This window comes from Solanum lycopersicum, chromosome 5 (genome assembly GCF_036512215.1).
Source record: "Solanum lycopersicum chromosome 5, SLM_r2.1".
Classification (NCBI taxonomy): Eukaryota; Viridiplantae; Streptophyta; class Magnoliopsida; order Solanales; family Solanaceae; genus Solanum; species Solanum lycopersicum.
The window spans coordinates 5679605-5701299 of record NC_090804.1 but is presented as its reverse complement, the minus strand read 5'-3'; the positions used below and the strand labels follow the sequence as shown (position 1 = coordinate 5701299).

The 21695-nt window shown below is 31.1% G+C and overlaps 3 protein-coding genes and 1 long non-coding RNA gene across 5 annotated transcripts in view; 2 read left to right on the top strand and 2 right to left on the bottom strand.

Moving 5' to 3' along the window:
• Window positions 1-21695, top strand: part of LOC543938 (UDP-glucose:protein transglucosylase-like protein SlUPTG1) — a 93321-nt gene that overhangs the window by 15148 nt on the left and 56478 nt on the right. The window lies entirely within an intron of this gene.
• On the bottom strand, window positions 11147-11634 carry LOC138348387 (uncharacterized). The gene is made up of 2 exons (XR_011220989.1): window positions 11580-11634; window positions 11147-11474 (listed from the first exon to the last, which is right to left on the bottom strand). It is a non-coding gene; the product is annotated as an uncharacterized lncRNA (long non-coding RNA).
• LOC101265332 (protein SPIRAL1-like 1) lies at window positions 14073-17585 on the top strand. Its single transcript, XM_004238992.5, has 3 exons — window positions 14073-14271; window positions 16028-16324; window positions 17291-17585. The coding sequence occupies exons 2-3, from the start codon at window positions 16067-16069 to the stop codon at window positions 17369-17371; spliced, it is 339 nt and encodes a 112-aa protein (XP_004239040.1). The 5' UTR covers window positions 14073-14271; window positions 16028-16066; the 3' UTR covers window positions 17372-17585.
• LOC101265023 (ubiquinone biosynthesis protein COQ4 homolog, mitochondrial) lies at window positions 17949-21692 on the bottom strand. Of its 2 annotated transcripts, none has more exons than XM_069297844.1 (3): window positions 21635-21692; window positions 20727-20921; window positions 17949-18676 (listed from the first exon to the last, which is right to left on the bottom strand). In XM_069297844.1, the coding sequence occupies exons 2-3, from the start codon at window positions 20907-20909 to the stop codon at window positions 18155-18157; spliced, it is 705 nt and encodes a 234-aa protein (XP_069153945.1). In that variant the 5' UTR covers window positions 20910-20921; window positions 21635-21692; the 3' UTR covers window positions 17949-18154. The 2 variants fall into 2 exon arrangements, with proteins under 2 accessions (XP_069153945.1, XP_004239039.2); XM_004238991.5 differs by lacking the exon at window positions 21635-21692 and adding an exon at window positions 21221-21604.

Genomic DNA, 21695 nt, shown 5'->3' with positions numbered 1-21695 from the left:
CTATGTAAGGGAGAGTGAGATACACACATGGTCAGAGGGATTTAAAAATTTCATTTTGATTAAGTTTAGGAGTCCAGATGACAAAAAGCTAAGTAGAAGAGTCCATAATACAATCCGATTCAAGTACGAAGGTCCACCAGACTATTCTGTCATGTTTCTATTATAATAAATTATTAATTATATAGAGCAACTACCATCAAACTTGAATTTGACACGTTCAATACTTTTGGTAAAGAAAAGATGCTTATTCCTTTTTCTTAATTGTCAATCCAAAATAGACGTGATGACACTCGTCTTATCCCACCAAGACAAGTCAGTCTAAAACTCAACCATTTAAATAAAATGTAGAAATTTTATAATAAACTCAAAAATATCCCCAAAATCTGGTTGTCACGTGTACAACCTCTAAAGTACTACAAATGAATCAATACGAGTATCATATGACATTGTTTCTAGAGTAGAATAAGATCAATAATAGAGGTAAGAAGGTCTGCCGAAATGACAAGCAACTACCTCACGAATCTCCATAAGAAGTCTCTGACAATGAGAAGAGAAAATTTCACAAATGTCCAGGGTAATAACCTACAAAAAAATTGTAGAAGCAAGAGGTGAGTACCAAACCACACGGTACTCATCAAGTAAACCTCTAAACACAAGCTAAGGGGATTAAATACAGGTACTCCTTACACCCCAACTGAACCTCCACAACTACAACCTGCATAAAATCAGCTCATCTAACAGTTCACCATTTACAAGTACATATCTCAACAACATTCTAACAATCTCATATTCTCATCAACTAGCTCAATATACATCAACTACAACCTCAATAAAAAGGCACTCACAATATAAGCAACACACAAGATCAGGTTCATCAAATACAGGTAACTAAATATCAAGTATTTTCCAACCACCAATAAAATACATATTCATAAAGAAAGAAGAATGTCATGGGATGCAATACAATAAGACACCATGAAATAATATGTCTCAAAATACCAAGTATTCTCTCAACCGTATATACATGATACTCCTCGAAAATACATCGAGAGTTCATGACCCATGGGGGACTCACGGGTCCATATACCGACACGGACGATCTCCACGTGTCTGTGCGGACAATCTCAACACACTATCATAAATCAAATAATTTTCGCACGGACAATATCCATATGCCCAAATTATTATTATAACTTCTTCATTACATGGACGATCTCTACGTGCCCAAATAATCATAACTCGATCTCAACACGGATGATCTCAACGTGTTAGACCTTTACTCAGACCCAAACCATGTCAATGTATGTGCACAATATTACATCAAATAAAGGAGATGATGCAACATCGGGTTCAATAAAGAACAGAATCACACATAATAAATCAAGTCAATAATATATCAACCAATGCTCATATGTTTTTGCATTGTCGGATTATAATCCACGTTCTATAGTAATAAACTGTCTTTATAACACCGGTACTCGTACCATACTTAACCCATCACACACAAACAATATATTACATTACCTTTTATTATCCCTTTTCATCATTAGAATTAATCAAGATGGACAAGTAAACCTTTCACCAAGTTCCATTACTCCCAAACACATACCAAAAGGAAAATACATGAATTTCATACACTTAACAAGGGTTTAGAAATCCACTTGCCTCGATCAATCAAGAATTCACTCTAAAATTTGAGTCTTCCCCTTTCGTTGAACTTCCAAATCAATGCAATCTATTCAAATAAATTACCACAATAAGATTTCAAAACTCACAACACTTATATTACTATGTGTTTATCCTTGATCCAAAAATTAACTTATGATCAAGTTCCTAAATCTTGATTTCAATTATCATATTTTCTACGTTTTCAAGCCTAGGGTAAAATTTCAATTTCTCCAAATAATACAACCTAATAATTTTCATATAATGTAATATTATCAATATTTAATTTCATATAATAATAATATAATAGTACCAACAATTGATTTTTCTTGAATAATTATTACAATAAAATAAAAGAAAGATCCAAATTATTATCAAGTTACATACAGTAACGTTAATGGAGAAAATCAAACACCTCAGCACCTTTCCAAACGTATAAACCTTTTGAGCATTTTTTTCCCCCAAATTTCAATTTCTCAAATGAAAAAAAATATGTCATCAATTAATGCCTACCTAAACTTCCACAACATGCCCTTATATATTTTTTTTAATTTATTATTATTATTTATTCATTTTCTTTTATTATTATTATTTGCAATAAAATAATCTTTTATTAAATCTGAAAATCATTTTATCTATTCTTATAAGTCATAAATTATTTATAAAAGCTACTAAAAATGATTCATATAAAAATAATGATTAAAATTCATATTAGTCGTTACATTTATTTTCTTGCAATTTTAATTTTTTTCCTTGCTTTTGTTTCTTTTTTATTTATACTATAAAATTATTATGTTTGAAGTAGATATAAAATAATCCTTTAGATATATTCTTCAATAGTTTTGATCTTTTGAATTTGTAAAAGAATAAGCAATATTGTTATTCATCATATATTTAACAAACTTTTAAAGTTAGAGATAACAAGAATTATTTTAAAAGAATGTTTACTCGAAAACATAAAAAAAAAATGGTTCTAAAAACTGCACAGTAAAAAGATAACGAAAATTACCAAAAAATGTACATAATTCTAAATTAGAGTTTCTCTCTCTCTCTTCCTTTTTTTTTTCCTATACGATGTTTGGCGCTTCTATTAGAGTTCAATTATTTCGAATAATATATCGTATAGGATTCAATTAGAGAAAAGTTCTCCCTATTAAAGATATTTATATACCCACGATTCGAGCTTAAAATCTTCAATTAAGAAATGTACAGTTTCATCTATCGCACCACATTTTTTGTTAATGGTAATATGAATATATATTAAATCTTCATCTTTCGTAGAATTCTCCTTAAACAAAACAATTAGAGTATATTAATAAGCATTTACAAAAAATAAACCATACTTATTTTTAGAGGACAACACATATTGTTTCTCGTTCACCCTTAATCAAAGGTCTCAAATTTAAGCTTTAGATTTGAAAAAAAAATTGATTGATACTTATTTTTAGAGGACTATACACACTGTTTAAGTTCATTCTTTACTAGAGGTCTCAAATTCGAACAATATAGAGAAAATTTTGTCGATTGCACGATCTAAATTTGATGGAAATTCTAAAACGAATACCAAATGTCGAAATAATTGATACAGATACCAAACATATACCGAGAGAAAAAACAAAAGGGAACCATAATATTGAAAAAGCAAAATAAATTAAAGTATAGTTCTTTCCATTAAATCGAATTTCAAATAAGAATGCATAAAAAAATCACATGTAGTACTGAATCAAAAGTTTTTTTTTGTGTGTGTGTTCTAACAATCATGGTGACAATTGCAAATTCTCAATGCTGAGCCAGGGAGTGTCTCACAACCGCCATTTGGATTTTTCGTCTTGAAACTACTAATACATTTGTTTTCACAACACTGTTCGTCACAAACTGTTTCACTGCACACACCCAAAGCTGTTAAGCATTGATCATCTCGTACTATCCCATGTGCACCTATGCTAGCCGCATCAGGAATTCCGCTAGTACCTGTTCAAGAACATAACATAACACACATTATCAACAACAATATATCTAGTAAAATTTCAAACATATAGATGAAATTAATAAACAAAAAGAAGTGAGATTTGATAAAATGTACCTAGTACACAAACAAGAAGGAGGGAAAAGCACAAAATTGATGAGAGTTTAGCCATTTGCTTGTATGGAAAAAAAGTTAATATGCAAAAATTATTTTGGAATATGAGTATTTATAGGTGGAAAATCTAAAATCTAATTAATTGAAAAGGCATATTTGGCAAAATAACAAATGGATTAATTAATGATTTAGTAGATTTGTACAATCATTGACTTGACCTGTTTTATTTGGCAAAAAAAATCTTGTTAAAATGAATAATAGGAAACTTTATTTTTTTAATTCTTTTATCTAATATATGTATTATTAAGATATTAACTTTTCTGTAAAATAATATTATGATTGGGCAAATATTTTTTTAAATTTTTTTATTTTCGATTGGTCAAAATATTTTTAATTTTTTTTTCTAGGTCAAATATTTCGAAAATATATTTTCTAGAAATAAAAGTCTTACGCTATTACCTCTTTATTTATCTAATTTAAATACAAATAATTTTGGAATAATAATTTTTGTTTACTTACAAAAATCAATTTATTTTCTAAAAAATATTTTCCAAAAATATATTTTCCACCGTATACTCTATCTTTTGACAGAGATATTACCTTATTTTTATGGGAAAATTGTATATAATAGCAAACTAATAACCTAAAATAAATGGAGTAGCTAGAGTTTGATTTAATTGTGCTCCATAGCAAACGTTTGCAAAAAATTGTCAGGCGCCTCGCTCCCAAATATCTCGCTCACCACTCTCCTCCAATCTCTCGCTCGCTTCCTCACTTTTTATACAAACACAAGTGTATAAAAATTGTTTCTAATTGTATAAAACAGAGAAAATTGTATAAATACATATATTTTTGTTCCCCTCTTCCAGATCTCGCTCGTCACTCTCCCAAATCTCGCTCGCCACCCTCGCCTTTCTCACTTATACAAACAGAAGTGAAATGTATAAATTGTGTTTCTGTTTGTATAAAGCGTGAGAAAATTGTATATACACATGCAGGTACATATATTTTCGTCCTATAAACTTATAATTATACAATAAAAATACTCTCATGCTCAGTTTCTTTTGCCTTTCTCTCTTTCCTTTTTTTATACAATTTTTAAATTGTGTCTAATTTCTCTCTTTCTCGTTTTATACGATTCGATTCAATTGTATATTACTTGTCAAGTCTCTTTTGTCTTTCTCTCTTTCTAATTTTATACAAATTCAAATTTTATATAATTGTTTTATATTCTTATAATAATTATAACAATAAAATAAAAGAAAGATCCAAATTATTATCAAAGTTACATACAGTAACTTTAATGGAGAAAATCAAACACCTCAGCACCTTTCCAAACATATAAACCTTTTGAGCATTTTTTTCTTTCCCAAATTTCAATTTCTCAAATGAAAAAAAAATTATGTCATCAATTAATGACTACCTTAACTTCCACAACAGCAGCAACATGCCCTTAGATTTTTTTTTAATTTATTATCATTATTTATTTATATTCCTTTTCTATTATTATTAGCAATAAAATAATCTTTTATTAAATCTGATAATCATTTCACCTATACTTATAAGTACTAAATTATTTATAAAAGCTACTAATAAATTATTTATAAAAGCTACTAAAAATGATTCATATAAGAATAATGATTAAAATTCATATTAGTCGTTACATTTATTTTCTTGCAATTTTAATTTTTTCCTTACTTTTGTTTCGTTTTCAAAGAAAAGCATCTCCAGTTTTTAAACCTTCCTCACATGTAAAATAAATGTCTTATCAAATTACCATTTAATTTCTTTTTAATTTATACTATAAAATTTTATTATGTTTGAAGTAGATATAAAATAATCATTTAAATATATTCTTGAATAGTATTGATCTTTTGAATTTGTAAAAAAAAAAAGCAATATTCAACATATATTTAACAAACTTTTAAAGTTAGAGATAACAAGAATTATTAATGTTTACTCTAAAACATAAAAGAAATATTCCAAAAACTGCATAGTTAAAAGATAACGAAAATTACCAAAAAATGTACATAATTCTAAATTAGAGTGTCTCTCTCTCTCTTCCTTTTTTTTTTCCTATAGAATATTTGGCGCTTCTATTAGAGTTTAATTATTTCGAATTTATATCGCATAATTCAATTGAAAAAAAGTTCTTCCTATTAAAGATGTTTATATACCCACTATTCGAGCTTAAAATCTTCAATTAAGAAATGTACAGTCTCATCTATCGCACCACATTTATTGTTGATGGTAATATGAATTTATGTTAAATCTTCATCTTTCATAGAATTCTCCTTAAACAAAACAATTAGAGTATATTAATAAGCATTTACAAAAAGTAAACCACACTTATTTTTAGGGGTGGACTTAAATACCGGAAAATCGAAATACCGAATCGAACCGAAATTTTTCAGAATTTCGGTTTCGATATTTCGATTTTCGATTCGGTATTCGATTTATTTTTTTATTTTTTCCGTTATTTCGGTTCGATTTTCGTGTGTATTATTTTTACATATTTTGGTTTTCGGTATTTCCGTTTAAATCAAAATATTATACTATAATTTATATTATATTAATTAATAATTATTAATATTAAATAATTTTTTAAAAAAAGAAAGTAAGAAATAGAAACCCTATGGTCCTATTCCTCTCTCTTTCTAGTTTCTACTGATTTTCTTTTTCTCCTTTCCTCTTCCTCTCCTCTTCTTCCTCTTCTCCTCTTCCTCTTCTCCTCCAGCAACGCCGGCCGCCGCCAGAAGAAGCAGCAGAGCTGGCCGTCTAGGCGTCCACCAGAAGAAGGCAAAAAGCAGCAGCAGCCGCGAGAAGCAGCAGCACTGCAGCAACACCGGCGCCCGGCCGTCCGCCAGAAGAAGAAGCAGCAGCAGCCGTGCCGCGCCGTCAAGCAGCCAGCAGCAGCGGTGCCGCGCCGTCCGCCAGCAGCCGCGCAAAAGTCAGGACAGCACGCCCATCATAAAACCGAACCGAATTAATAAAAATCAAACCGAATTAACAAAAACCGAACCGAACCGAAATATTTCGGTTTGGTACACAATTTACAAAAACCGAAAATCGAAAAAACAAAACCAAAACCAAACCAAAATACCGAATGCCCACACCTACTTATTTTTAGAAGACAACACATATTGCTTCACGTTCACCCTTAATCAAAGGTCTCAAATTTAAGCTTTAGATTTGAAAAAAATTCGGTTGATACTTATTTTTAGAGGACAATACACACTGCTTTAAGTTCATCCTTAACTAGAGGTCTCAACTTCAAACAATATGGAGAAAAAAATTTCGATAACATCACTCTCAAAATAAGTCATATAGTGCGCGATCTAAATTTGATCGAAATTCTAACACGAATACCAAATTTCGAAATAATATATATTTAATACAGATACCAAACATATACCGAGAGAAAAAAAACAATAGGGAAACATAATATTGGAAAAGCAAAATAAATTAAAGTATAGTTCTTTCAATTAAATCGAATTTTAAATTAAGAATGCTTAAATAAATCACATGTAGTATTGAATCAAAAGTTTTGATTTTTTTGTGTGTGTATTCTAACAATCATGATGACAATTGCAAATTCTCAATGCTGAGCCAGGGAGTGTCTCACAACCACCACTTGGATTTTTCGTCTTGAAACTACTAATACATTTGTTTTCACAACACTGTTCGTCACAAACTGTTTCACTGCATACACCCAAAGCTGTTAAGCATTGATCATCTCGTACTATCCCATGTGCACCTATGCTAGCCGCATCACGAATTCCGTTAATACCTGTTCAAGAACATAACATAACACACATTATCAATAACAGCATATCTAGTAAAATTTCAACATATAGATGAAATTAATAAAAAAAAAAGTGAGAATTGATAAAAATGTACCTAGTACACAAACAAGGAGGAGGAAAAAGCACAAAATTGATGAGAGTTTAGCCATTTGCTTGTATGGAAAAAAAGTTAATATGCAAAAATTATTTTGGAATATGAGTACTTATAGGTAGAAAATCTAAAATCTAAATAATTGAAAAGGCATATTTGGCAAAATAACAAATGGATTAATTAATGATTTGCTAGATTTGTACAATCTTTGACTTGACCTGTTTTATTTGGCAAAAAAATCTTTTTAAAATGAATAATAGGAAACTTTATTTTTTTATTCTTTTATCTAATATATGTATTATTAAGATATTTACTTTTCTGTTACAATAATTAATAGACATTATGATTGGTCAAATATTTTTTTATAATTTTTCATTTTCAATTGGTCAAAATATTTTTAATATTTTTTCTAGGTCAAATATTTTGAAAATATATTCTCTAGAAATAAAAGCTTTACGCTATTACCTCTTTATTTATCTAATTTATATACAAATAATTTTGGAATAATAATTTTTGTTTACTTACAAAAACAATTTATTTTTAAAAAAATATTTTTCTAAAAAATATTTTCCACCGTATACTCTATCTTTTGATAGAGATATTACCTTATTTTTATTGACGAGATTTATTTTGGTCTTCCTAATATCCATTATCAAACTATATGTATTGTTGGAATTATCTCATAAACTTATGTATACTAGTTAATATACACAATAAAATTTCAATTTATTAAATTAAGTCCTTTATGATTTTATTTGATTTATAAGCTATGAGTTTAAATCAAAAAAAATAATTATTGATGTTTTTATTATAACAAATTATAAATTATATGCAGCAACTACCATCAAACTTGAATTTGACATATTTTTCTTGATTTGATAAAAATAATTTTGGTAAAGAAAATATGATTACTCCTTTTTCTTTATTTTCTAGGAATTTTAATTGTTTTTCCTTACTTTTGTTTCTTTTTCAAAGAAAAGCATCTGTATTTTCTAAACCTCTCTTACATGAAAAATAAATCATGTCTGATCAAATTACCATTTAGTTTCTTTTTTATTTATACTATAAAATAATTATGTTTTTAGTAGATATAAAGTAATTATTTAAATATATTCTTGAATAGTTTTGATCTTTTGAATTTGTAAAAAAAATAAGAAAATATTGTTATTCATCATATATTTAACAAACTTTTAAGGGTAGATATAATAATAATTATTTAAAAAAGATTTAAAAAAAAGTTCTAAAATTGCAAGATCCAAAAGTGCATCAAAACACAATATCAAGTTCACTAATGATAAATATGTGAATGCAATGGAATGCAATGTCAACTATAATGATGCATGCCTGACTTAGTGATACTCACCCGCTGTCTCTCAGTTCGGGACCCATGATGGGCATATTTATCCATGCATTCATCGCGGTGTGCGATACGATTCTCAATAATAGTAACCATCGTGGAGCGCCATACGTCTCTCGAAATATAGTATCCATAGCGGCGTACGATGCGTTTCTCGACATATAGTATTCATCGTGATGCGCGATACGACACTCGAAATGATATTTCCTCTTTAATTTATCATTCTTTCTCAATGCATATAACACTTGTCACAACCATGTCTCAAGAACAATGCAAATGACGTATTCACAAAAATAACGATGAGATGACCATTTTTATAACATTGCAAAATTTACAACAACATCAACAATGATTCAGCAAACCTTTCAAATCATTCTCCATTATCAACACATCACACACAAGCAATTATTCACATTGCCTTTTATTACCTTTTGTTTTCATCATTAGAATTAATTAATGTGGACAAGTCAACCCATCACCAAGTCCCATTACTCCCAAACATATACCACAAGGAAGTACATGCATTCCATACACTTAACAACGGTTTAGAAATCAACTTGTCTCAAATAACTTGACAGTCACACCGGGACTTGAGTCTTCCCTTTTCGTTGAGCTCCCAAATAAAGATAATCTATTCACATAATAATCACAATAAAATTTTGAGACTAACAACATTTATATGTCTATGTGTCTAGTTTAGACCCAAAAACGCACTCAAAACTATTGTCAAGTTCATAAATCTTGATTCTAACTAATATGTCAAATATCATATTCTCAAATTTCAAGCCTAGGGTTAAGTCCTAATTTTTTTCAATATCATAGTTTCAAATGGTATCCATGTAATATAATATATTTAATGTTTAATTACCTATAATAATAATTTGCACTATACATCCTAGATTTACCACAGGAATTGAAACACTTTAGGTATATCATATATTTATTTATATATATCAATTTTTAATTACATATTCCAATATTATGAAAATTTAAATTTTTTTATACGATAATTCTAAAAGAAGAAAATTAAATTTAAGATGAAATTACAAATCAGTAACTTGAACTTGAGAAAAGAACCACATATCAAACCCTCTCAATACTAATTATCATCCTATCTTAGACTAATCACTAGTAATCATTAACTAATGATGCCAATTAAAATTTTGCCCTAATATTATCAAACTCCATAATGTACACAGCAACAACAATAGTTTGTAACCTATAATATAACATCCCCTTTCTAATATAAGATCAACACAATCATTTTATTCTTAACACTTACGTATTTAATTACATAATCACTTATTTGAGGAAAAGTTCTCACCTCAAACACTATATTTTAACTTCTCCCAAATGTGTTCTCGTGTCCAAATGTATGATCTAAAGCAGCCAGAATTTTGCAGTTTCCTCAAATAATTTAGGTCTAGTTAGTTTATGACGTAGGTCTCACCTTTAAGTTCTCTTATTAACATTATTCCGTATTGGTTTTACAAATTCAAAAAAAATTCTCATTTTTACACATCAGATTAATGTATTAGCGCATTAAATTAATGTATCTCGAGCAGCATATTAGTGTATCATGTATAAAATGTACATCAGATTAGTGTATCTTGTATAAAATGTAATGTATCTTACTTCTGATTAATGTATCTCGTGTATCAGATTAATGTATCAACGATTATATTATTGTATCGATTTGAGAGATTTTGTAATTATAAACTTATAAATGACAAATGATAATTTGTCTTAAAAGTATGTGATTTCTGTCTTTTGCCTATTTTTATTATATATGAATTTGGCCCACTAACCATCAACTATTAAAATTAATTATTTAATAAATATTTGCCAATTAAATTACCATAGTTATACGAATAGATCAAAATTTTCAAACTAACTTCACCGACCGATCATAAATGACTCGGAATAACTATCGAAATGGGTAAAATGACAATTTTATAAAAATTTCTAAAAAAAATGACTTTTCGGGTCATCAAATTCTCAAAATAAATCATGTAATGTGCGATTCAAATTTAATTGGAATTCTAAAACAAATATCAAATATTGAAATAATATATCTTTAGTAAATATACCGAACAGATATCGGGAAAAAAAACAATAGGGGGCCATAATGTTGAATAAGCAAGATAAATTAAGGACTAGTTATTTCCATTAAATCAAAATCCAAATAATTATGCATAAATATATCACACATAGTATTGAATCAAAACTTTTGATTATTTGTTTTGTGTGTGTTCTAACAATCATGGTGACAATTGCAAATTCTCAATGCTGAGCCAGGGAGTATCTCACAACCACCACTTGGATTTTTCGTCTTGAAATTATCAATACATTTCTGTTCACAACATAGTTCTCCACAAACTTTATCACTGCATACACCAAAAGCTGTTAAGCATTGATCATCTCGTATTATCATATGTGCACCTATGCTAGCTGTATCACGAATTCCGCTAGTACCTGTTCAAGAACATAACACATGTTATCAACAACATATTCAATAAATTAAATTTCACATATAGATAAGATTAAGAGAAAAAAATAGTGATAATTGATAAAATGTACCTAGTACACAAACAAGGAGGAGGAAAAGGCACAAAGTTGATGAGAGTTTAGCCATTTGCTTGTAATGAAAAAAAAATTATGCAAAAATTATTTTGGAATATGAATATTTATAGGTAGAAAATGTGTAGAAAATCTAAAATCTAATTAATTGAAAAGACATATTTGGTAAAAAACCAAATAGATTAATTATTGCTATATTTGTACAATCTTTGACTTGACCTGTTTTATTGGGGAAAAAAAAAGGAATTAGCATATTTTCTTTACTATAAAATAATTGTTAAATCAAGAAAAAAAGTGTCAAATCCAAGTTTCACGGCAGTTGATGTAAATAATTTATTTTAATATAAATATTAATAATTATTGTTGCGATTTAAATTCATAGCGTATAAATCAAATAAAATTACCAAGGACTTAATTAAATTATTATAGTACATTAACTTGTATACATAAGTTTATGAGATAATGTCAATGATATATGTAGTTTGACATTGGATGTTATGAATTAAAAAAATGGAAATTATGAAGACCAAAATAAATCTTATCAATAATTGAAGGATAAAGAAGGTATATATCTCTTTCAATATACATAGACAATGTTTTCTTGAGGTTTTTTCTTCTAGAAAATAAGTTTGATTTTTGTAAGTAAACAAGCATAATTTTTTTTTAGAGAATATATTTTCAAAATATTTGACCAATTATAATGTCTATTAATTATTGTAACAAAAAAGTTTATATCTTAATAAAACATATAATAAATAAAAGAATAAAAAAATAAAGTTTCCTATTATTCATTTTAACAAGAACATTAATATTCTTTATATTCCTGCAAAAAATATTCACTTACTTTTGTTTCTTTTGCAAAGAAAAAAATATCTCCATTTTCTAAACATCCCCCACATGAAAAATCAATCATTTATTTTATTTATACAATAAAATTATTAGGTTTGAAGTAGATTTAAAATAATCCATTAAATAGTAGTTTTGATCTTTAGAATTTGTCAAAAATGAGTAATTTTGAATTTCATAAGAATATTTAACAAAATTTTAAGGTTAAATATAATGAAACATAAAAAATGTACTAAAAATTTCAAGACGCAAAACTACATGAACTATAATAGAAATAACCAAACATAACTTATTATGTTGTAAAAACAAAAAACAAAAAAAAGATAACAAAAATTATCAAAAAAGATGTACATGATTCTAAATATGATTTTTTTTTTTTTGGTTTTCTATTTTGTGTTTGATACTCGCGCTAGAGTTTAATTATTTTGATTTTACATTGCGTAGGGCTTCGAAGCCAGATTAGAGGAAAATCTCACATTGGAGGTAAAACGATTTTTATCAAAGGCGCCTCTGTATCAGGGGTACTTGAACCTGAGATCTTTTTGTTAAGGACAAATGAGTACTTATCACTCCATCGTTATATGTGATTATAACACACATTGCTTTAAGTCCACTCTTAATTAAAGATCTCAAATTCAAACTTTGAATATGGAGAAAATTTTATTGATATTTATTTTTAGAGGACAACATACATTGCTTCAAGTTCACCCTTGATCAAAAGTTTGAATTTGAGCAGTGAATATAGAGAAAATCATGACAAGAGCTTCATTCTCAAAATTTACCAACAATACATGTTAGGACTTCAATACAAATACTACATATCAAAATAATATATTTTTAATACGAATATCAAATACTAAAACTGTCAAAATGGGTTGCTCCAACCCAATCCAATCCAACCCCAACGGGTTAAAAGTTAAACGGGTTAGGACAAGCTGACCCTTTTAATTAAAGGATCAATAAAATAGCAGCTCAACCTAGCCCTAAGTGGGCCGCAGATTGGATTCGGCTGGTCCTTCAATCAAAAAATAGACAACGTTGGCCTCTTAGAAAGATTATCGAATGTTGATGTCACTACAACAAAAATAATTTTTAGCGACAATAAATAGATACATTAATAAAAATTGTTAAAGTCTTTACCGGCATTAGTTAACTGTCACTAGATCCAATGTTGCTAAAGCCGTTAGAGACACATACAGAAAGTGTTAATAGCCGCTAAAGCTCATTTTTGATGTAGTGTATATGATGAACACAACATCAATACATGCAAAAATTCATCCATGAATTACACATATTTCAACGAATACTTACAAAACAAAAATATAATAGTCAAGCTACAATATTCATAAGATACGTTCGAGCAAAAAACATTACATGTTCACGATTTTCATAAATAAGATAATAAAGAAGAAGTGGAGAATTAGGCGTAAAAATAAAAATAGAAGAGTTCAAAGATTCATAGTTATAATTGAGTAATGGACTTAAGCTAATACAAAATTTTAGTAGGCTAATGATCCTAAAAAGTAAAAGATATAAAAAAAAAAAAAGTATAACTAGATTTTATATTATATTTTAAAGTATTTATTAATAAATTCTTAACAAATAAAACACCACTTAAAATATATATGATAAAAGAATTTAAAATTTACAGCTCAACAGACTAGTGAAAATTAAAAAACAATGAGGGACCATATTGTATATTTTTTTTGTAGCAAAGCTGTATCATTATTTTTATTTTTGAAACAAAAGTAATACTAATAATTATAGGTGAACAAGAGAGGGCAATATTCTGTACTTCCATTTCTTCTTCACATCCAAATACTGATCTGATCCAAAAGAATCAAAGGTAATCAGAAAAGTTTTAACTCTCAGATCTCCTAGAAAAACTCAGATTTATGTATATGGGGTTGTATCAATTTGTGTGTATCTATGATTTTGATTTGAATTTATGGGAATCTGAGCTTTTTTTGGTAATTTTTTGTTGAAAGTTTGGATTTTTATGTGATAAAGTTGAGTTTGGGTTTGTGGGGGGTTGTTAATTCATAGTTGGGTTTTCAATTGAGAAACTAGTGGTTGATGAAAATTGTGATAGTGGGTGTTAATTGTTGGTGATACTAAAGAGAATCCTGATTCAGAAAGGGAAAGTGTGAGTGATGGGGATGCTTTTGTTTTTTGATGAGAGATCTGGGGTGTTGATTTCTTTTTTTGTTGAAAGTTTGATTTTTGTGATGAGGTTGAGTTTGGGTTTGTGTGCTTGTTAAAATTTGTTGTTGTTTGGTTGTTCTGTCATTGTTTGAGGTTTTGGGGGTTTGCTTTAAGAAGCAATTTAGTTGTGTTTTAACAATTGAGAAGCATTGGTTGATGAAAATAGTAATATTAGGTGTTAATTCTTAGTTATTAAGGCTTGATTCGAGGTTTCGGAAGTAAGATGTTATTGATTCAGGAAGGGAAAGTGTGGGTGATGGGATGCTATTGTTTTTGACAAAAGATCTAGGGTATTAGGACTTCAGGGAGTCTCTGTTTGAGTGGGAGGTGAACTTCCTTCAGTTGTTTGGGGCTGATGGAAGAGAACTTAGACATGATGTATGTTTAGGAAAGGTGTTGATGAATTAGTGAGGCAAGGATTGGAGGAGTACAAGTACTTTTGTCAGCACTAGGGGACTCCTCATTCATTTTTAATGGAAAGTTTGTATGAAATTTAGTGATAGTTTAGGAGAAAATGTGGAGCCGTAGGAGAATCGAAATGTTTCTCCACTCACCTCTAGCCGTTAGAGGTAAGAGGAGAACAAAGAGACTTTCCAGCCACTTTTACCAATCACCAACTACATCCCTGAGGTTGGAACAATTAGGAGTCAAGTTCATAAAGGAAAAATAGAAAATGTGGAGCCTAGGAAGATCTCAATTAACTAAAGGAACACACTAAAGAAGGGAGAGTGGAAAGGTCCCTTTCATCCATAGGTTTAGAATATGCAAGTCTGAAATAGTCTCAGAGACTAGAGCTCTTATTTTTCTTAGATCATAAAAAATAATGGTGATTTTGGTTTTGATTCGAAGGAGGGAAATATTATTGGTGTGTGACTTGTGAATATTTCTCTTCCTGTTGTGACGAAGATGATGTCTCTTTTTCTTGTGTTTCTTTTCATTCTCCCTGACAGCTTAATGATGCCTAGTGTTGGCAAAGTAGTTGTATTCTTCTTCTGATATGTGGTTGAATCATAAATGTCACTCTCCAAGTTTCCCTCATTGAACTGCAAAGAGCAGACTTCAAAACTTTTAAAGCTACGTTAATATTTTCTTGGTTCTCCATGGTTTCTAACAGCACTGTTATAGTGGATTCATATGGTTATAAGAAGATTCTAATCAACTTCAGTGATGCACTGATGTTTCTTTTATGAATTATAAATAGACTAGTAGGAGCGTCACAGTTTCCACTGATGCTGAAAGTATAATGGATTTCCTCATTTCTGTCGCTTGATTATCAGTTGTGCTTCTTCTTTTATGTTGTTGCTTGGTGCATGATATCTTCGCTAACATATTTGAAAGTTTCTCTTATCTTTAATGTATATGGCCTGCCTCTACATCTTGCTGGTTTCTTGAATCAGGTTTTTCCTGGGATTCTTTAACAAGAGACAATTACAGAAATGGGTCGTGGAGTCAGCTATGGAGGAGGGCAAAGTTCACTGGGATACTTATTTGGAAACGGTGAGGCGCCAAAACCAACCACGGGAAATGCCCCAGCTGTTCAAAGTGAAGGGCAGGCAATAAATAAGGAGCCAGCTTCAAAGCCTACCGTTTCCGCTACAGTTGATGCTACTAAGCAGATTCCTGCTGGTATTCAGAGCACTGCTTCAAGAAACCATTTTGGGGGAGATGGTCAAAACACAGGCAACTTTATCACGGTATTGCCCTCGTGTTAACTAGTATGATGTCTTTTGAATTGCTTGTCTAGTTCATTTTCATGCCTTGCTAGAGAAATATGTTGATTGTTCCGCGGTAGAGTAATACATAGCTTGCAGGCTGGAACTTCATCTCCGGCAGTGTTTTTAAAAGTAAAAATAAAAAAGCAACAAGGTTGATGGGGCTTGAAGCAAAAAACATGAAGTTGCACACTTCTAGGCATACATGTTGCGGAAAATAACTAGTATCTCAAAGTTGAGATTAGAAGTACTGAGCGCTTCTTAATGGGATCACTTGGCACATATCATTAGTTGAATTGCACACTTCTCAAAAGCTTAATGGTTTCCACCCATGAAGCAATGATCCCTTGTTTCATATTTCTTCATTGCTTTAAGCGACGGAGAGATGGCTTTTAATAACACTAGTCTCCAGGCTTAATCTCTCTTTTCTTAACCACAATACTTCCATCCAAACAATTGTATAGGAATGGTTTGTTGGATTTACATCTATCAGGTATTGAACTTGTTTTATTAGATTCCATGATAGCATTTTTGCTCAAATGGTACATTTGCACCAGTCTATGAGTGTGCATCTTTGTTGCTTAGGTAGTCTCACTGGCTGTGTTTCAGGTTAGTATAAGTGCTAGCACATTCTATTGATGTAAACTCTCCTATTGTGGAGTGAGAATAATTTGTAAGCCTGCGTTTTCTGGGGACTGCTGACTTCCTGACCGACTTATATGTTGTGGTGGATTTTGAGATTGATCTGTGTTGTTTGCTTGCCATGAAAATCCCGCTCAGATAAATATGCTTTAGTTCCTACTCGGAAACTATATTTGTCAATTTGTCATTGAATTATGATGAAACAATTTTCGCCTCTTACAATGGAGTGGGTCTTGTCCTATAATCGTATCATTGATTTCTCAATAAACATGTCTAGTTTTAACTGGAACTATTACCTTGATGTAGGACCGGCCATCTACCAAAGTCCATGCTGCTCCTGGAGGTGGATCTTCTTTGGGTTATCTCTTCGGCGGTGGCAGCAACTAAGCAATTCTCCAATATACAGTTGGATAATTGTTTTATCACTTCTTTACCTTTTGTCTATCAACACTATGTTGTAATTGTAATTGTGAGTACTTCAGGTTGTTGTGAAGGGTTAGTTGCATAAGGCTTTGGTCCAAAGTCCCAGTTGACACCCATGAAACTAAAGTTACTTTCAATGTAATATGCCAACCTTTGTTAATTGATCATTTTGGTTGAACAGCTTTTCTTGCCTAAACTTCATATCTATGATTGTTAAGGGAAACTAGACATTGTTGACTACTTGCTAATCTTCTACCATAGTTCTCGACTTTCATATCATGTCCATGGTAAGTTCCAGCCTGCGGGCGTGCCATGTCATGTCTAATTACCCCTCTCTAATACTTCTTTGACCTACTTCCAGCTTTGCCTAAACACGTCATAGCTAACCTTTTACACCTCATCACATGTCCAAAACCCATATATTATATCCATTGCAAATTATTGTCCTCATCATTACAAAAACTACAAAAGGTTTGAAATGGATGAGTTATAATATGGTTTCATAGCATGTATTTGGTTGGTTGGTTCTATAACAATGGTGTGATAAAAAGAGCATTTCATCCCACCTTTATAACTAACAAGTACAAGTAACTTGAAAAATGAAAATGAGAACAAAAGAAAAGAACTCACAAAAAACTTAAAAGGTTTGTTTTATCTCTCACTACAATCATATATAGTAGATATATCTACATTTGTTTGTATAGAGCAAATCGCGGGGAATTTTGTAATAGCTTCAAGTCATCCTCTTCAAAGAGGTACAACGATTGTTGCATTTGGTCTTGGAGGAGATGGAGCTGGAATTATTCCCCATTTACGACGAACATCTTCCAAATCCTCATGAAAATGTTTTTCATAGTAAACACACATAAGATCTGTGCTACGAGCTCCAGCCTTAAGCGCCCATGGGAAGTAATGCTGGTAAAACAAGCTCCTTTGCTTGTCACTAAACCTTGCTGTACCCCCTAGCACAGACATCAAACACATGGGGAGTAGCATCTGTTCAAACTCTATCACTTTTAGTGCTGTTTCTCCTATTAGGTTTGTTGGAAGGTCAAAAAGGGTGTGCCAGAAGTCATGCACCTCGCGAGCACGCATAGCTACATAGGCTAACTCTTCAGTTTCCATGAATCGCACTGGTGGGCGATCATCTGGTGAAAAGTTCCTAGATCCCATAAACCTTGCGTATGCAGCACCAAAAGTGTTGTCAGGCAGGTCCCATGCATGACCCACATTTGTAGAGATCACACGAGGTCGCTCCAACAGTATTTCCTGAGGTATAATGTAAAAAATATAAATACATCCAAAACTACAATCAATAGACGAAAAATACTTCAAATTTGTTGTAGGGAACTTAAAAACGGATAGAATGAGAAGAGTAAAATGAGATGAAGAGTACTCTAATAAAACGGCAAATGAACATATATCACAAGTTTTATGTTAGTACTATCTGCCTCATAACTGCTAGATCTTTCAGAGTTTAGTACAGGTTGCCAGCATGCAAATCACCCCAAACTTTTAAGTTAAGAAAGATGGTCAGAAGCATAATCAATACTGGCTTATCTGTTCCAGCTAGGACAAAACAGAGAACTGATTAGGAAAGCAAAAGAGAAGAACGACACAGCTAAGAGTTTCCAAGCATGCTTGAGCCACTTTGTTCACTGCAAAAGTGAGCCCCTAACTGCACCTTACATCAAGCTATCAAGATACTAAAGTAACACTTAGCTGTACTTCAACACCAACGGCACATGCCTCAAACAGGCAACAGCTACGGACAAGTTCACAATGCTTCCAATTAGGTACATGGTGTAAACAATACAAAGATCCTAAAAGATGCTGAAATCTTAGGGTGACAGCCAAATAACTACATTGAAGCAAGGGACACTAACAGGAGGGCACTTGTCATTGCAGAAAACAAGAAGATGTGCAATTTAGGTAGTTTGCTTGATGAAACAAGGCAGAGTTGGTGAGGCAAAAGAGACCGAGTTAAACCAGCAGTGGGAGATTCCCACCTCAAGGCATACGACAGAACACAGCAGATGATCTGGGACCTCGAGCCTGAAATGATGAATAAAGGGGTGATAGATTTCTATAAAGCAAGCCATTTGATGGCTTCTTCGAACAAGATTCAAAAATGCATCTGACCAATGAGATGAATTATGGGAGACTCTCAAGGAACTTTAAGAGAGACAGAAAATATGGTGTGTAAGAAGTCAATTCCTTCAAAGCAAAAAGAGGAAAGACGGCCGGTGTTATTGCTGCATATCAATGATGTTGAACAGGCTATAGTTGTTACTGCTTTGTCTCAAGTGATTAAACATTGAAGCTAAAAGGAAGTAAAGATATTGAAATCCATTTGAGGATATTGAAAAAGAAATTGAGGGTCTTTCAAGACAGTACCTTGTCTATGAGTCCACAACCTTGTCTAACATTAAAAAAAAAAACTACCATTATTAATCTAATTGCATTTTAAATATTGAGGTTCTTTCAAGACAGAACTAGCCATGATGAGTATGGTTAACAAATCCACAATCAAATTGGATGTCATTGAGAACAAGTAATGCATGGGACAACCGAAACCTGCTACATATAGCTCAAAAAAGGACTACAAACTGCAGCAACTTCTCATTCAGTTGAGGCAAGTAGACATCCCTAAATTGGCATTTGAAGAACTAGGTGATCACTCCTCTCATAATACTGGAAATTTGGCTTCAATGGGCTGCTTGCAAAGGGTAGGAGTACGAAGAAACCATCTTCTTGTATCAGAAACCAGGTTGTTCTGTTTCATCAATTACTGGCAGTTCATATCTTCATTAGCTACAAGTATATAATTAAAAGGAAGTGAAAGATCCTCAAAACAGGTGCTTTTTGTGAGTTCATAATAACTTCAGTTGTCAGCAAGGTTCACAAGTGACCATCGCCACATAGTAAAGGTGCATTTCAATTATAAGTTGCTATAAAATATTTGAAGGATCAACATACAGTGCCTATACTCTATTCACAGGTTCTAAGTACATCAACACAAATGGAGGGCCCATCAATGTAGGTTAGATTAGAACATTCTAAAAAGTATCCAAGGAAGTGTTTTTCATTCTAATACAAGAATAAAACAGCTGCAAGCGACATCCACTTTGTAGTTAAACAGTTCACATATTTAGATTCGACGCATGGACGTTTGAACGCAACACCTTCTAAATTGCACTACAAAGAACTTTTTTCACAAAATATTATAGAAATATTTCTTTAAGACTAATCAGACAATGGTGATGGGACTAGCAAATCAAATATATAAATGAAGAGCAAATCAAGTAGAAGGCCTTACTCTGCCTTCAGGACTCCTCTTCATCCTTTCAAGAACCCTATCAAAAGCTGGTTTCCCCGTCGTCTCGCCTAAAGCAGCAATAAGATCTGCTCTTCGAGGATCTAACAATGCACCAACTGCAGAACCAACTGCAACAGCAGCCTGCTGCCACCCTTTCAACCTAAAACCACTACCTCGTATCATGACAACCCAATTCTGAAAAACAAAAAATAAAGAAAATGAATCAGGAAACAAAAAATTGAAATCAAAATCCTTACTTTCCTCAAAGCAATTACATAAACTTCAAAACCCTCCAACATATATCAACATAATTCACCAAATGATAAACAAAAATTGGTTTACGCATTTTCACAAGCAGTTAGTGGGCAACAATGAAATTGCAAATCTTAAAAGCAATTAAACATTAGTTAAAGGTTATAATCCATTGATAGGTTGCTATACATTAAGGGGTTGTTAAAACAAATGCTAAAATCACAAGAACTAAGAGTTCTTACCGATTAGACCAACGAAGAGATGCAGAGGGAAAAAAAAAAGCGAAGCTGAAACAGGTTCTTGATTTGTTTTGTTTTTTCTTTTGCCTCTTTTTTTTTTTTAGGCATAATACATAAAAATAAACTAAACTTTGTGCGTGCACAAACACCCACTTATATTGCTATAAAACTAAATAAATAAACACATTCATTCTATATAATAATTTTTGTGTTTTACGTGACATCCGTGTCTACTTGTTTAATTTTATACTAGATGATTAAGAGGAACATGTGGTTTTGTTAGCTCTTCGAAAATAGATTCCAAAATTTCACTGAGATTTCATTTTTGATAGTTTTTTCATTAGTTAAAAAAAGTTAACCACTTAAAATATGCAAAATAACAATTTTTCTAATCTCATTCAAACAACAGTTACATACATGTACTCAGAATAATAGCACTAGTGGTCTCTAATAATAGATACAAGAGCACAGTTCATTA

Bases quoted from the DNA above. Each gene is read 5' to 3' on its own strand.
- LOC101265023 (XM_069297844.1), bottom strand. From the start codon at position 20,909: ATGATACGAGGTAGTGGTTTTAGGTTGAAAGGGTGGCAGCAGGCTGCT. The intron at 18,677-20,726 runs GTAAGGCCTTCT...ATTATACCTCAG, and splicing joins AGAGGAGTCCTGAAGGCAGA to GAAATACTGTTGGAGCGACC.
- LOC101265332 (XM_004238992.5), top strand. From the start codon at position 16,067: ATGGGTCGTGGAGTCAGCTATGGAGGAGGGCAAAGTTCACTGGGATAC. The intron at 16,325-17,290 runs GTATTGCCCTCG...ACCTTGATGTAG, and splicing joins ACACAGGCAACTTTATCACG to GACCGGCCATCTACCAAAGT.